Raw genomic sequence first — 17,254 nt, forward strand, 5'->3', positions numbered from 1 at the left:
ACTTAACAGACTACTACTACACACTTAACTCACTCCCACTGAGTCGATTCCAACTCACAGTGACCCCATTGGGTTTCCAAGCCTGTAAAACTTTATAGAAGCATACTCCCTCATCTTTCTTCTGCAGAGTGGCTGATGGATTCAAACCACCAAACTTCTTGTTAGCAGCCAAATGCCTTAACCACTACACTACCAGAGTTCCTTTAATGGACTACAATATGAGGTAAAGATAACTTTTATATTCACCGGGAAACTAAAAGATTAGTGTGACTCGCTTTATTGTGATATTCGTTTTATTGTGACAGTCTGGAACTGAACTTGTAATATCTCTGAGGTATGCCTGAATTCTTCAGTGTATCTGGAACACTGAATTGTTCTGGGAGGAAGTCTGAAGAAAATGCATGCAGAACATTTGGAAAAAAATTGCTGAGTTAGGTGAACATGCTCCAAACATTTAATCAGGTTAATATGATAGACCAGATCGGTGGAAAAATCATTGATATGGCAAGAATGTTGAATTCAGAACTTGACATTGCTGATGTAGACCAGTTCACAGATCATAAAGAAGGGAAACCAACAAATTAGAACTTAACAGATTTTGAAGAGGAAAGAAATGTTGAAGACAAAAGGAATAATGAGAAAGGAAGGAGAGGAAGACTGTTACAAAAATGTTATAGTGACAGGATTAGCTGAAGTTTTATTTCTAAACCAATCAGGGGCGTCAGTTGCTTGAAAACATGGACCCAAAAAGCTGATCACTTTGCTAAGACATGCAGATTCAGGAAGCAATGAGATGTCACTGCAAAACACATGAAGAAAGAAAGAAAAATCCCATACAGACAACTCTCACTAATTTTCTGACTAGAAATGCCATCCCTGTTCCCAGGGATAATTGAGATGATCCAGAACTTCCACTATTGGAGTTATACTGCAAATGACAAAATACTAACATTGTTTACCATTAAAGTAATTTTTTATGATTTGTGTATTCTTTTAATATAAAAAAACAAACAAATCAAACTCATTGCCATTGAGTTGGTTCTGACTCATAATGACCCACACTGGGTTTCCGAGACGGTAAATCTTTACAGAAGTAGTTTACCCAGTCTTCCTCCCACGGAGTGGCTGGTGGGTTTGAATCGCCAACCTTCTGCTAAGCAATCAAATGCCTTAAGGCACCATGCCCCCAGCATGTATAGTATATATTAAAATACATCTCTATATATATGTACATATATGTACAGTTTCCAACTTCAAAAAACACATACGGGATTTACAGATACTAATAAAAGGCAATAATGAAAATTAAAAAAGAGATATTCAACTATATCAGAATTAACTGAGTTTAATTTGTAATTTGGAGACAACCTGTAGATGGCACATGAAAAAAAAAGAAAAACCCAAAAACCTCACGGTTATCACCCATGTGTCAGAGTAGAATCGTACTCCATAGGGGTTTCAATGGCTGATTTTTTGAAGTAAATCACTATGCCTTTCTTCTAAGGTGCCACTGGGTGGACTCAAATCTCTAGCCTTTCAGTTAGCTGCCAAGCATGTTAACTATTTGCAGCACCAGCTACTGCTACATAAACGAGGGATAAAAGACACTACATAGGGAACAATTATACAGCAAAATAATTGTGGCTGTACTGATTAACTTTGCTCCCTCAAATCCTATACTGTTTGATTCAATTAAAGTGTATAGGGGCCACTCTCAAGGAATTTAGCCATACCTTGAACATCATTGGGAGCTCTAGTGGTATAGTGCCTAAGGCATTTGACTGCTAACCAGAAGGCTGATAGTTCAAACCCATCAGCCACTCCTCAGAAGGAAGACTGGGCAATCTACTTCCATAGTGATTCTGCCTTGGAAACCAAGGACTCATGAGTCAAATTGACTTGATAGTAGTGGGTTTTTTTTTTTTTTTCCTTTGGTTTTCACCCTCATTTACCAATTTGGAAAACATTCACTTAATGCCTACCATGACCAGTCAGAATGCTAAGGACATGATGGTCTGAAAGAGGCATATAAGTGATAAATAATACTATAAGAATATACACATGACAGAGCCCTACTGCTACTTCGCTCGCATTTTCAGAGTTCTCCGATCAACCAATTCATTCACTCATTAAATGTTGAGTGTCTCCAGCACTGTCCTAAACCCTAAGGACATGTTTTTGTTGTTGTTATGCCATAGAGACCGCTACGACTCATAGCGGCCCCTTCTTGGGTTTCAGAGGCGGTATCTCTACACAAGTAGATTGCCCAACCTTCCTTCTGAGTAGCTGGTGGGTTTGAACCACCAGCCTTCTGGTTAACAGTCAAATGCCTTAGGTACTACACCACCAGAGCTCCCAAGAACTTAATTGTTGTTGTTATGTGCCATAGAGTCAGACTCGACTCAGTGACCCCTCTTTGGGTTTCCAAGGCCATATCACTATGGAAGTAGATCGCCCAACCTTCCTTCCAAGGAGTAGCTGGTGGGTTTGAATAGCTACCATTCTGGTAGCGGTCAAGTGCCTTAGGCACTACACTACCAGAGCTCCTAAGGACATAATAGTGAACAAAATTAAAACTATGCTCTCATGGAATTTACATTCTAGCTGGGAGAGATAGACAGACATTAAACAAAGAAAAAACATGCTATGAAGAAAAATAAAACAGGATAAGCTGGGAGAGGGTGCAATGCTATTTTAGGTAGGTGGCCAGGGAAGGTCTCTTTGATGAAGTAAGACTTGAATAAAAGTTTTAAGTATTTGTGGTTTGATCCAAAAAAAAAAAAAAAAAATCTAATGACGTGCATTATGGGAAGAGGGAGGGGCAGGTGAAAAAGCTTGTAAAACCATGTAACTCTGCATCTCGGTTCCTTGCTTGTTTCCTTCACATCACATCACTATTTTATACTTTTTCAACATCAGTCCTCTCCCAGTAGACTATAAGGTCCAAATGGAGACAGGAATCACGTATGACAATGATGGTTCCTTGGTATCTAAAACAGCGTATTTGCATAATGAGTAATTACGCTCAGCAACAACGTTAACTTTTTAATTTTACTATCATATTTCTGGGAGCTCTGGTAGCATAGTGCCTAAAGCACTTGACTGCTAACCAGAAGGCTGGAGGTTCAAACCCACCAGCCACTCCTCGGAAGGAAGATGAGGCAAGCTACTTCCATAGTGATACTGCCTAGGAGGGGTTGCTATGAGTCAGGTCCGACTTGACTGCACATAACAACAACAATCATACTTCTATCAGATTCTCGATAGCCCCAGGACGCATGTAGGAATAATTATTCCCATTCTATAGATAAAGGTGAGACCCCGAAAGGGAAGTGACGAAGAGTGAGTAATAACTAGTGGTCACGCGAGCTTCCAACAAGAAAGCATTTAAGAGTCTTAGGCAAAATCCATAGGGCGTGCAGTTACTGCGGGGATAGAGACATACTAAGTCATGGGTACCCAGGAGGAGATGGAACTACAGGCCACTTTCCGGAAAGCTCGGAGAAAGAAGCCCAGTTATGCGAACCTAACAGGGAGAAGGAGCTCTGGTAGCGTACTGCCAAAGGCACTTGACTGCCAACCAGAAGACTGGCGGTTCAAATCCACCAGCCACTTATCGGAAGGAAGGTTGGGCAATCTACTTCCGTACTGCCTCGGAAACCCAAGGAGGACTCGCTATGAGTCGGTCTGACTCAACAAGAAGTAACAACAGGGACAAGGCCGCTCTGAAACGAGCTCCTTTGAACACACGCACCTGGTCCACGTCGTCCGCCATGTTTCAAACCCTGCGCCGTTTCCCTCCTCTCGCGATAACCCTCCTGCATCCGTTCTCCGTAAACGCTAGGACGCGATGTACCGGAAGTAAAGCGATCTGTTTTGTATTTTCTTGCTTCCTGCGGCTCACTTTGGTCATTCGGGGCTGGGGCGGAGCTTGTCCAAGATAGGGGGCGTGGCCAGATCCGCTCCGCTTAGGGGCGGAGCCCGCAAAGGCAGTGTTCCAGTGGCTTGGTCCTTCCTTCGTGATCGGAATCTTGTCCGGCGGTATGGGTCGGAGACCTGGGGCCACCGGGGAGCCGCGGCGACGAGAAGCACGCAGGCGGAAGGCGAAAGACCAGAACCCAGCCCGGCGTGGGGAGGAGGAGGCGGGTGAGAGCGAGGCCTGAACGGGCCGCGGGGTGATACGCTGAGTGAGGGCGGAAGCTGGCCCTAGGGTGCGTAAGTCGGCGTTACGGTCCACTGTGGAGGCAAGCGGAGCTGTGTCGGGCGGGTTGAGTCTCTACTTCGGCCTTCCCCGACGTCCCTGCACCTTTGTTCTTTATACTCGGAGTGTGGGGCGCCCGAGCCATCCCCCTGGACCCCTACCTGACGACGAGCTCCCCTGCGTAGTCTCATGTCTGCTCCTCATTACCCAGAGGATAGGCTTCTCGCATATGCTCAAGGCTGAATGGGGAAGACATTGCATGTTCTCAGAAGACAGACCAGGACGTAGAGTGCTTTAGTGTGCTGACTCCCAGAGTAATTCTTAAGCTAAATCTTTACCAGAGTTCTGAACTCGACTCTGATGTGATTTCTCCACGAAGCTATTGGATATAAATAAGCTTCTTATATTTATCATGAGCAAAGCAAAGCTCTTGAATTTCCCCTTTAAACTTGTTCCTTCCCCAGTTTTTCCTGTTTTAATAAAGGATCCTTTCACTCGTTAAACAATACCCCCTTTCCTGCCTTTCCTTATATGCAAACATCCAATCCATCAACAAGGCTTGTCAGTTCAACCTCAGGCATGTATCTCAAATATGACCACTTCTCTTAATTTCCATGGCCATAGCCCTTGTAAGCCCTCATTACTTTTGGTTGAATGGCAGTTGTTGTGTTTCCTGATCTCCTTTTTATTCTACTTCTGTAGATCTCCACTCAGCAGAATTAGATTGTGTTATGCTCCATTTCAAATTCCATGGTTTCACACTACTCTTAGCTTAAAATCCAAATTCCTTACTATGGCCTTCAAGATCCTACATGATTTGGCTACTACTACCTCTCCTGTTTCCTCTTACCACTGTTTTCCTTGCCAAATACGCTTCTTATTGGCCTCAAACTTTGCCAAATCATTTCTCACCTTGAGCTTTTTGTCTTTAATGTTCCTTCTGCTTAGAATGTTGTTCTTTGGCTCTTGCCCTGGCTGTGTTCTTCCCATTCCTTCAGAGCTTAGTTCAGAGAGAGCTTTCTATCTCAGGTGATCTTCCCCAGATAATGTGTCACAGTATCCCAATTACTCCCCTCATAACCCGTTATAGTCTGTAATACTCTGTTAATTTGTTTGTTTCCTTTCCTTTCCCTAACTCACCAGAATTTAGCCTCCATAAAAGTGTGTCACTTTTTGCTGTATCCTATTTTGTCTGTCTCATATTCTCATCCCCACATATTGTAAGTGGTCAGTATCTTAAATCGTTGCCAATGTGTGCTGTAGATGGGATTTTGGGGGTTCCAGAAATAAGTGGGTAGAAGATTTGGCTAGGTGACCAACAAGAGTTCCTATAACACTACATTCTATGTTTCTGTACATATTATAGGAGCTCTGGTGGTGTGGAGTTCTGGTGGCGTAGCGCCTAAGGCATTTGACAATTAGCCAGAAGGCTGGAAGGAAGATTGGGCAACCTACTTCCTTAGAGATACTGCCTTGGAAACCCAAGGAAGGGTTGCTATGAGTTGAAATTGACTCAAGGCAGTGATTTTGGTTTTGGTGTTGGTGATGTAGTGGATATGGCATATGACTGCTAACCAGAAGGTCAGCGGTTCAAACCCACCAGCTGCTCCGCAGAAGGAAGATGGGACAGTCTACTTTCATAAAGATTTACAGCTTCAGAAACCCAGTGGGCGTCTCTGTGAGTCAGGATTGACTAGATGGCAATGAGTTTGGTTTTTTTTTTTTTTTTTTTGCACATACTGTAAGTTCGTCATCCATTAGGAAGTAGTCAACAGTTCCTAAACTTAGAAGATAATTTACTTTATATTTAAATAATATTATGAGTTCTATTATAGTCATTCATTTACTTATCTGTTCATTCATATGGTATTTTTTGAGTAGCTACTATGTGCTGTATACCTGCTAGGTGGCATGGAAGACAGAGATTTCTCAGGGAGCTTAGAGTATAGTAATGTGCATAAAATATTTGCATATAAACTATCCAAGGCAGGATATATTAAATATCATGGGAGAAGGTACAAAGGTTTTGTGGCTTTGTAATCTTGGACTTGGTTAAAAGTTTGACTGAAGAGAATGGGGAATTCTCTCTGAAGGAGTTATATTTGATCTGCAACTTTAATGATGGTTAATCTTTCAGCAAGTGGCCATAAAAAGCAATGGATGCTCTAGTCAGAGGCAATGTATTCTGACTATGTCACAATCCAAAAATTTAAGGTTTGAATTGGATGGAAATGATTCCTTCCTGGGTAATATTCATCCAATTCAACACTTGCCCTGGGAGCCAGCTTAGTGTGCTTTAACATTTAGGGTTATGTGCCCTTGAGTAAATTATTTTGGACAAATAATTTAACTTTTCTGAACCTCATCTGTGAAACAATATTACCTTGCAGGGCAGTTGTGAATGTTCATGGAGATAGCATATAAAGTTTCAGGCATGGCACCTGGACCCAAGTTAGGTAATCAGTTGGGCTAGTTAATATCACTCAGCCTAAACATAGGTGTTTGAGTCTGGGTTCTCTAGAGGAACAAAACCATTGACATGTAAAAAACGTTGTTGTTGTTGTTATTTGCCTTTGAGTCGGCCCCGACTCATAGCGACCCCTCCTTGGGTTTCTGAGGCAGTATCACTACGGAAGTAGGATTGCCAACCTTCCTTCCAAGGAGTGGCTGGTGGGTTTGAACCGCCAGCCTTCTGGTTAGCAGTCAAGTGCCTTAGGCACTATGCTACCAGAGCTCCCGTAAAAAACATATATAGAGAGAAATTTACTTCAAGGAAATGACTCATGCAGTTGTGGGGGCTGACATGTCCCATACCCATGGGTCAGGCGACAAACTAAAGATCTGTGCTGGCTTATGTGATTGCAGAGGTTGACAGACCCAAAATCTGCAGGTCAGGCAGCAGGCCAGTGACTTCTGTGGCCTTAAGTCTCAACAACTGAAGGTCAGGCAACAAGAAGCGTGCAAGGCTGAGAAAGAACGAGCTTTGCTGGAACATTCATTTATATACTGGAGGCAGGCCACACCCCCAAGAAGATTTCCCTTTCATTTGACTGGCTGCTCACATTAGATCACAAAGTGGAAGGTGATTATGTTGTTGTTAGGTGCCGTGGAGTTGGACCTGACTCATAGTGACCCCTCCTTGGGTTTCTGAGGCAGTATCACTATGGAAGTAGATTGCCCTACCTTCCTTCCGAGGAGTGTCTGGTGGGTTTGAACCGCCACCTTTCTGGTTAGCAGTCAAGTGCCTTAGGCACTACGCTACCAGAGCTCCTGGTGATTATGTAGTGTCTGCCAAACCACTGTGAATCACCCTAGCCAAGTTGACTCATGACATTAACCATCACAGGAGATAAGGATACACCCAAGCTTCACTCAAACTCTGCCAGCCAGAGGCATTTATAGGTTTCCAAAGCAACTTCCAAGGTCTGAAAAGTTATAATCTTTGCTGTGGATTGGTGGAGAAGCACAGATTTAGCAATTGTGGTTTGGACTAGAGGTAACGCTGTTGATGAGGATTCAGTGTAGAATTTCTTAAATAACTCTGGGCTTTAAGGTTGGACAGTCCTACTTCCGTAGTGATAACTGCCTCGGAAACCCAAGGAAGGGTCGCTAGGAGTCAGGGCCGACTCGATGGCAAATAACAACAACAACATTAACAGCGTAGAAATGTACATATAAATGAATGTGACACTTGGTTGCTTGCAGCAGTGAGGAACTAAGAAAACAGCCTTCTACATTATTGCTTTGTTTGTATTAGGGCACCTCTGATTTCTTCATAATGCTTTCATTGATGTAATTCATCAGTTCTTCAACAAATATTTATTGAGCACCTCCTATTTCCAGGTACTGTTTTAAGTGCTGGAATTATAATAGTGAACAAGACAGGCAAGGTTCCTGCTCTCATAGTGTTTATTATCTTTGGGGAGGGGTAGTTAGGGCAGATAACCATTCTCACCCCACTTTTCTGAGTTGTTTCTCCCTCATTAATATAAGGTCACTGAGCTCGGAAGGAAGGTTGGGCAATCCTATTTCCGCGGTTAGTGATACTGCCTTGGAAACCCAAGGAGGGGTCGCTATGAGTCTGGGCCGACTGGAGGGCACATAACAACAACAGCCCCGTAAGGTTTCTATCTAATCTTTCGCATTGCTGTTGCCAATTTGATCCCATATAGATAGATCTTGAAAGAGCACAATGCTCAAAGCAGACATTCTTTACCAGTTAAAAAAAAAATTCTCATGGTGGTGAGAGCTGTGAATAAAACAGGATACTGAAATAAAGCTGTCAGGAAGAGACAGCTAAATTAGAATAAGTGGTCAGGGAAGGCATCTGAGGAATGACATTTGGAGCCAATTATTGGATATTGTGAAGGATCCCTTCATAGGAAGTTCTAGGGAACAAGAATTCTCCAGAGGGATCAATAAGTTTGAAGGTGCTTTGGGGAGTATGAGCTTGGTCAGTTTGAGGAACAAAAAGGAAGCTAGTTGTTCTGGGCACAGTGAGTGGAGGGGCAAGGGGTAAGAATTGAGGTAAGAGAGGTAGGCAGGGCCCAGATCATGTAGACCCTTGGAGGCCAAGTTAAAAAGTTTGCATTTTATTCTGACAGCTCTGAGATGCCACTGGAAGGTTTAAGTAGGTGTTTTATTAGATCTTTGTGGACATCAAACAACCCGTAGTGGTGATCCTGCCCTAGTGAAATAACTACATTGAGCTCAACAGAAGGAGGCTGCTCAGGCATATTAGATAACTTCAAATTCTGTAGAGTCCTGGAACAGCGCCTCTAAAGTCTCTCGGACCAAAAAACACAACAAAGAGTAAAATGGCAAAAGAAAGTCAATAATATTTCTACTATCCAGAAATAATTACCACAAATACTGGTGTATTTCTTTCCAATATGTCCTTTGTTTTCACTATAAAAATAACTTTGCATTTTTAACATATCGTATATCATTTTCTTTCACCCTAAAAGACGATTGGTACAATTCCTACGTGATTGTACTGTAATTTACTTAATGATTATCTTCTGGCTATGCATTCAAAGCTCTAAAAATATTTTGTTATTATAAATAATGATTTTTGATTTATTTCTTTTCTTTTAAAGTCTTCCCACCTCTCTCTTCAAAACACAGAAATAATATACCATACAGTTAAGCCTTTTAATCAACCAGATAGTATCATGGGGAGCAAATGGTACCTCTGAAGTGTCTTTCCACCTCTGTGAAGTATTTAGCATCTTTGTTTATTAGTAGAGGCTTGAAGACAATTGTTAGACCTACAAATTATAATTTTGATACCCTACTTAAATTGTCAAGCCATAAACTCTTAAGCATCCTTTGGCCTACAAATAAGAAATTTCTTCCCATATCTTAAATAACTAATTTTGAAATTTTTGGGTTTTCAAAATTTCTCTTTATTTTTTATTATATACCCACTTCTCATTTATCAACATGGTTGAGTTTCAAAGACCAGGTTGTTATGCGAGAACTGGTGTTATGCAAAAATGGAAGATCGTTATATAACTGCCAGATAACATCATACATAACTGCTGAATTACATCATTACATAACTGCCAAACCACTGAGAAACATGGCCTAGCCAAGTTGACACATAGCTTTACTCATCACAGCCAGTGTTACTCTTGCCTCACACCTTGGCATTGTTATTGCCAGATGTATATCATTAATGCACAAAAAATGACTGAATCAGTGATTTTATTTAGCATTAAAAGTAGTGTCCTTAAAATTTGTTATTTAATTTAAATTATTATTTCAGTGAGATGAAAAAGGAGAGTCTTTTTCTCCCCATGCACAGTACACTCTTTGTAAGTATAAATACCTGTTCAGAGTCATTAGGACAGGCCTTAAATGAAAGGGATGAATGAATTTGGTATTTCAGATTAATATTAGCTCCTTTTGGCACCTCTGTAAAGACTAGAGTATTTTTGTTTTCCAAAATTAGTTGAAACAGAGTCAGAGTCATACAAAGGCAAAGGATGATGACTTATTTCAGATCTGTGATTGTTTGGGAGAATGTATTTGCAAAGAAGAAAAATATTCTTCCCTACCTTATTTTTTATAAAGTATTTATTTGTTAAAAATTAACTCATTAATATAAATAAACAGCATACTTTTAGATAGCCTAATTTGACATAAAACAAAAGCTTGTTCACTTTTTTTAAAAATTTATTTTGTTGAGAATATACACAGCAACACATATACCAATTCAATTTTTACATGTACAATTCAGTGACATTGATTACCTTCTTCGAATTGTACAGCCATTCTCACCCCCCCTTTTCTGAGTTGTTTTTCCCTCATTAATATTAAATCACTGCCCCCTAAGTTTCCTATCTAATCTTCCGTGTTACTGTTGCCAGTTTGATCCCACATAGGTAGATCTTGAAAGAACACAATTCTCAAAGCATACATTCTTTACTTGTTAAGCTAAATTATGGTTTGTTTTAAGAAGACTTCAGAGTTTAAAGATTATCTCAAGGCAACAGTTTCAGAGGTTTACTTTTTAAGTATTTTCCTTTCACAAAATGTAAGTATGATTATTTTAAGAATATGAAGATATTTTTGAATTATTATGGCAACCATACATTTTTTTGAAGTGGTTGGTGTAAGAGGGTAATTTGGGTAATTGCTGTATGTGTTTTGAGCAGAGTTTGATTTTGAAAGATGGCAGAAACATGAAATAGTGGAAATAAAGTGTTATACTTGGGCATGTTTATGCACTTGAAATAGTTTACTCAATAGGTATGAATTAGGCCTAAAACAAATAATTAAGTCTTGGTAGGTAGTAAGAAAGAAGATGTTAACAGATTCATGTTTATTCCCTTGCCAGTGATGAGCTGAAATTTACTATTTGGAAGTTAGATTTCATTTGAGTTATATGGGCCTCAGATGAATAGAATAAAATGCTGATTAAAGTAGATGGTTTTTAATGTGAACATAGACTAAAGTAAAGGTGGGATGAGGCTGAAAGTTGGTTGTTTTACTAGACGTGCAGTGGTGAACTGGTGATGGAGACAGTTTAGAGAGAGGTTATGGAAGACAACTTTTTATGACCTTGCACATTAAACCAAACTGCCTCCATCTTTCTTTTTGTCATTCATCTCATGTTCCATTGGTTACCCAGATGTCCTTGAAGATGAGAAACCCCCCAAAAAGACCTTTCTTTCCAAAGTTTCGCAAGGAAAGAAGAAAAGAAGCTGCCGTGATCCTGGGGATCCAGCCAATGAAGGTCCAACGAAGAAGAAAGTGGCCAAGATGACTGTTAAATCCAGGCACCTCAGGGTTACAAAGGATGAAGCCCTCAGTGATGGGGAAGATTTCAGGTGAGATGACTGAAAAACTTTGGCGAGGTCTTAATAGTTGCCATCTGAGATGTGTAGGCAGTGAAACTTACTCTCTTTGCTTGTCACTGAGATCTGTGGAAAAAAATTGGATCTTTAAGTCTTCTAGATAAAGAACTCAGGCTAGTAAGAGCTGAAAACAATCCTGGTGAATATAGTTTACCTCCTAAATTTTCCAGATGAGGACAGTAAAAGCCTGGAGAAAGTGATTTATTCATCATTACACAGCTAGATAGTGGCAAAACCAGATTAGAACCCTGGTCTTCTGCCTCCTGGTCTAATGCTTTTTCTACTACACAAAGACATTAGATAGATACAAAACACTGCCACTCCAGCTTCGTCTTGCATACTCTGCTTTGTCTTATACATTCTATTCCTGCCCAAGTGGACTTCTCATCACTCACTAAACACATTCTCATACTTTGCTACCCTTAAGTTGTGCTCATATTGTTCCTTCTACCTGGAATGCTTTCTTCCACATTGAAGATGAAGATCAGAAGCTCAACAAAGTCTTCTTTGATTCTTCCCCCCTTTCCTTCTCTGATTTCCTACAGCATCTCTTAATAGTATAGCATGCTGTGTCTACTTTGTATTACCCTTGTGTATAAAATATATCACTGCTTACTACACAATTAGCCCTCACAGGACTGGAACCATTTCTGTCTCATTTTTGAGTACCCTATGGCATCTAGGGCAGGGCCTTTTTTTTTTTTTTTTAAGCAGAAACTGAGCAAACCAGTATTGCAATGACTGAACATTTATATTAATCTCTAGTGAACTATGAATATAAGCCTTGTAAGCACTTAATTATCTTCTTTCTTCCTTGCTTCAAAAATAAATTCTCACAACCTAGCATAAATCCTGCAATCTCACTTGTCCTAACATAGGAACGGAGCCCAATGGAGGGCAGCAGTAGAAAGGAGCATGGGGAAAGCACATCAATTTACCACTGTGCTTTATCACTCCCATTTCCCTGGAGTTTTCTTAAGACTGCATTACAATGGATTTCTCATATATATATATGGGAGCTCTGGTAGCATAGTGCCTAAAGCATTTGACTGCTAACCAGAAGGCTGGTGGTTCAAACCCACCAACCACTCCTCGGAAGAAAGATGGGGCAATCTACTTCCGTAGTGATACTGCCTCAGAAACCCAAGGAGGGGTCGCTATGAGTTGCGGCCCAATGGCCTTTGTGGCCTTATGTTTATAATTCTGCCAAAAATAATTGGTTGGGCCACAGCCTGCTCTTTGATCCATCTATTTTACATAACTTTCAGGGAGTGGGCAGTTTACCATGTAAATAAGCTATGTAAAACTCTTGGGGATTGTTTGGTTATTTTGCAAATTAAGTGGCTATAACCTGCTGAGTGGAGTGGTCAATTTGTGGTCTTGGTGGGAGGAGTAGGCTTATACAAGGCTGATTCCACAGAAGTTGAGGGGGACTTCACTACGAACCAGAAGAAGAACGTGGAGCAGTGCGTGTTCTCTCGGCACAGAGTCCCTGTGCTGAAAATCTTCTAGACCCAGGAGAGAGAGAGAGATAACGTTGGAGATGGTGTGAAATGGGTGCAACAGCATGAGTGTCAGCAGTACAAGTGGCAGTAAGAAAGGAACCAGTATGAGATGGCTGCAAGAGCTGAGTGCCTTTGGCTTGCATGGCAGAGTGTGGTGCTTCTAGGCACTTATCAGTGAATCTAAAACAGTTGTGGCACAGTCCATGCCCAGTGGGGCTCAGTGGTGGTAGGCCTGAGCAGAACCTGGCAACAGTAGGCTTCAGTGAAGGTCCTGCCTGTAGAGGCAGCTGATAAGCAGCTAAGAGCTATGTTGGAAGTTGTCCTAACTGACGAACTGTACCCTGTATACTGTCTCTTGAGTTGTCCAGCAAGAACTACAATCAGTTGATCTTGATACTGACCTCTTACTTCCCTAATAAACCTCATAATCGTGAGTATGGTCTGTGAGTTCTTGGTGGCTATTGCAATGAATTACTGAAGAAAGCAGAGAAGTAGAGTGTGCCATGGGGAAGGTGGCAGGTGTCAGAATCAGTGAAGAATTTGGAGAGTGTCCTGTGGCTTCCAGCCAAACAAAAGACAGGCATGTGAGCTAAACATTTACATTAGGTAGATACACTCCTTGGGAAAGGTCAATCATGGGAGAATAGAAGGGCTGTATATGCACAGGGATACAGCTCAGCGGGCAGGAGTGCATAAGAGGAAAGGACATAGGGACAAGGTGGCTATGGGGAGGAAGTGGGAGGAGAGCTGTTGCATTGTGGGAGATTACAGTCAATGTCACGAGACAAAGTATATGTGAACTGGCTGTATGGAAGATGAATTTGCTCTGTAAACTTTCACCCAAATCACAATAAAATTTAAAAAAAAAGATTACATAAGACTAGGGTTTAATCAATAAACTTGCCAATAAAACATGGATGGAAAAAAAAAAGAATTTAGAGAATAGAGTTATGTTTGACCTCTACCTCATAGGAATCAGCTTTGTGCTGATCTTGATTCTACCCCTGCCTTGTGAATTTAGATGGCTCTGACACAACTGCATTACAGACTACCTCTGGGCTTACTGCTTCCCAGTTGCTTCCCCTCACTACTTGAATTCTCTGTCTTCAGAACCAGATGCTGCTAGTATAGCTCTTGGATCCACCTTCCCCTCTCAACTAAGAGTTCACTGTGGCCAAACCCCATAGCATATGAATTTTTCTGCTATGTTTATTCTAAGGAGAAATTTGGTGTTAAGAAAAAGAAGTAGGCGAAAGAGAGTATATATGTTATAAGAAATGAAGACTGAGGATTGGTTATTCTAAATGTCCATGTTAAAATTATACTGTTCTCATACCAATATCAATTATCAAAGCTTCTGAAAGCTGAAAGTAACTTAATACTCTAAGCATATTTTATATATGAATTTTTAGAAATATAGTTTTTAGTATAGATGTTAGCCACTATTTAGGGTTGAGCCAGTATTTAGCTAGTTGTATGCCTATGGAATTACACTTAGCTAGCTATTCATGTTTCTGTTGTTATTTATGACTACAAAAGGGGCAAGGAGGCCACATCTCCTGACCTCTAACCCCACAAGAGGAAGACAGAGTTATCATCAGTAGCCTAAGGCCTCTTCTTGTGAGTCCAGACATGCTGCCTCCCTCCATCCCTTTCACCAACCCCGACACCAACTGTTCCTCCCGCAGCACTCACCACCTTTCTGCTGGGTTTGATAATTCACTGCAGTGGCCACATAGAACTCACAGATTATGGGGTTTATTAGGGAAGCACCAGGCTACAATTCAAGTTCAGGAAAAGCACTCAGTCTCTCTCAGCCTGCTGTTTCTCAGCCTACTGTCTCTCACAGTCTCTCTCCCAGCAGTGTGTGTCTGTCAGTGCTTCTCTCAGCAGTACATGTCTCTCAGGAGCATGTTTCTCTCAGGAGCATGTTTCTCTCAGGTGTGCGTTTCTTCTCAACCAGCAGTCAGAGAGACCTCTGCCTCTAAGAGGCCTCCTTTTGAGCCTGGCAGAGTGGCCAGACTAGCCAGTCATAACATTGGAATTCTAAGCACCTGAGAGACCGAACTTCCTGGAACATTGCTTTGTGCCACTATTCAACAGAAATACCCCAGGTGGATAACTTTAGCAATCAGGAGCTACTCAGTGACTCACAGCAAATTCCACCATGGAGTTTACAAAGACTTATGGCTAGAAAAGCCATACTAGGTAATTTACTACACCACAATGACATACATATGTGTAGTCACATCCCCACTTAAAGTTAGAGTTCTGCCAACTGCTGTATCCTTACACTGTACTTATCAAAGGTGAGAGAAAAAAGGTCTTCTCACTTGGCTCATAGCAATATCAGCAAGTGTGAATTCTCTTCTTTCTGGTCTCCAACTGCACATGTATACACACACATCATAATTTTTATTTCTGAAACATTCATTATTGTGCTTTTTCCTAAGGCTTCCGTTACCATTTCCAAGCACAACTATGTTTTCCTTCCCTCAGCTCTTGGCCATGAGTTAACAGTGTTCTTTCTATTTTGACAGCACACTTACTATTAAACTGATGTTCAGCGTACATGTTACTAAGAATTTGAGACCCCGTTCATGAAGAAGATAGGCTCAGAGTTCACGTTGTTGTTGTTGTTAGGTGCTGTTGAGTCATTTCCGACTCATAGCGACCCCATGCACAACAGAATGAAACACTGCCAGATCCCACACCAGGTCCATGATCCCTTCTATACTTGAGCCCATCATCCCAGCCACTGTGTCAATTCATCTCGTTGAAGGCCTCCCTCTCTTTCGTCGACCCTCCACCCTACCAAGCATGACATCCTTCTCCAGGGAATGTCCCTTCTGACAACATGACCAAAACAGGTGAGATGAAGCCTGGTCATTCTTGCTTCTAAGGAGCATTTTGGGTGCACTTCCTCCAGGACAGATCTATTAGTTCTTTTAGCAGTACATCATAGTTCCAGCATTCTTTGCCAGCACCACAACTCAAAAGCATCAACTCTTCTTCGGTCTTCCTTGTTCATTGTCCAGCTCTCACATGCATGTGAGGTGATTGGAAATATCATGGCTTGTGTCAGGTGCACCTTAGTCCTCAAGGAGACATCCTTGCTCCTCAGCACTTGAAACAGTTCCTTCACGGTTGACCTTCCCAGTGCTACACGTTGTCTAATGTCCTGACTGCTGCTTCCATTGGCATCGATTGTAGAACCAAGCAATGTGAATTCTTTGACAACCTCAATCTTTTCTCCATTTATTGTGATGCTGCTCATTGGTCCAGTTGTGAGGATTTTTGTTTTCTTTATATTGAAACGTAATCCATACTGCAGACTGTATTCTTCAACCTTCATCAGTAAGTGCCTCAAGTTATCCTCACTTTCAGCAAGCAAAGTTGTATTGTCTGCATATCTCAGGTTGTTAATGATTCTTCCTCTAATCTTGATGCCACGTTTTTCTTCATATAGTCCAGCTTCTCAGATTATTTGCTCAGCATATAGATTGAATAAGTATGGGGAAAGGATACAACCCGGATGCGTTCCCATCTTGATTTTAAACCATGTAGTGTCCCCTTGTTCCGTTCGAACAACAGCCTCCTGGTCAAGGTACAGGTTCCTCATGAGTATAATCAAGTATTTGGGAATTCCCATTCTTCTCAATGTTATCCATAATTTGTCATGATCCACACAATCAAATGCCTTTGCATAGTCAATAAAACACAAGTAAACATCTTTCTGGTATTCTTTGCCTTGAGCCAAGATCCATCTGACAACAGCTATGATACCCTTTGTTCCACGTCTCTTCTGAATCCAGCTTGCACCTCTAGAAGTTCTCTGTCAATATACTGCTGCAAACGTTTCTGAATTATCTTCAGTAAGATCTTACTTGCATGCACTATTAATTATATTGTTCTATAATTTCCACATTCCGTGGGATCACCTTTCTTTGGAATGGGTACAAATAGGGATCTCTTCCAGTCAGTTGGCCAGGTGGCTGTCTTCCAAATATCTTGGCATAACCGAGAGAGTGCCTCCAATGGGGCATCCGTTTGTTGAAATATCTCAATGGGTATTCCATCAGTTCCTGGAGCCTTGTTCTTCGCCAATTCTTTCATTGCAGCTTGGGCTTCCTCCTTCAGTAGCATTGGTTCTAGATCATATGCCACTTCCTGAAATGGATGAA

The 17,254-nt window shown here is 41.3% G+C and overlaps 2 protein-coding genes across 2 annotated transcripts in view; one reads left to right on the plus strand and one right to left on the minus strand.

Moving 5' to 3' along the window:
* LSM3 (LSM3 homolog, U6 small nuclear RNA and mRNA degradation associated) overlaps positions 1–3,775 on the minus strand; it is a 27,772-nt gene extending 23,997 nt beyond the window's left edge. The window contains exon 1 of the mRNA XM_007950601.2: positions 3,755–3,775. Within this exon, the coding sequence (XP_007948792.1) occupies positions 3,755–3,775 (21 nt within the window). The remainder of the gene's footprint in view (positions 1–3,754) is intronic.
* A 268-nt stretch (positions 3,776–4,043) lies between these two features.
* Positions 4,044–17,254, plus strand: part of XPC (XPC complex subunit, DNA damage recognition and repair factor) — an 85,032-nt gene continuing 71,821 nt past the window's right edge. Inside the window, exons 1-2 of the mRNA XM_007950602.1 lie at positions 4,044–4,146; positions 11,340–11,538. Of these exons, the coding sequence (XP_007948793.1) occupies positions 4,044–4,146; positions 11,340–11,538 (302 nt within the window). The remainder of the gene's footprint in view (positions 4,147–11,339; positions 11,539–17,254) is intronic.

Source organism: Orycteropus afer, unplaced genomic scaffold, assembly GCF_000298275.1.
Source record: "Orycteropus afer afer isolate SDZICR_OR568_19922 unplaced genomic scaffold, OryAfe1.0 scaffold00282, whole genome shotgun sequence".
Classification (NCBI taxonomy): Eukaryota; Metazoa; Chordata; class Mammalia; order Tubulidentata; family Orycteropodidae; genus Orycteropus; species Orycteropus afer.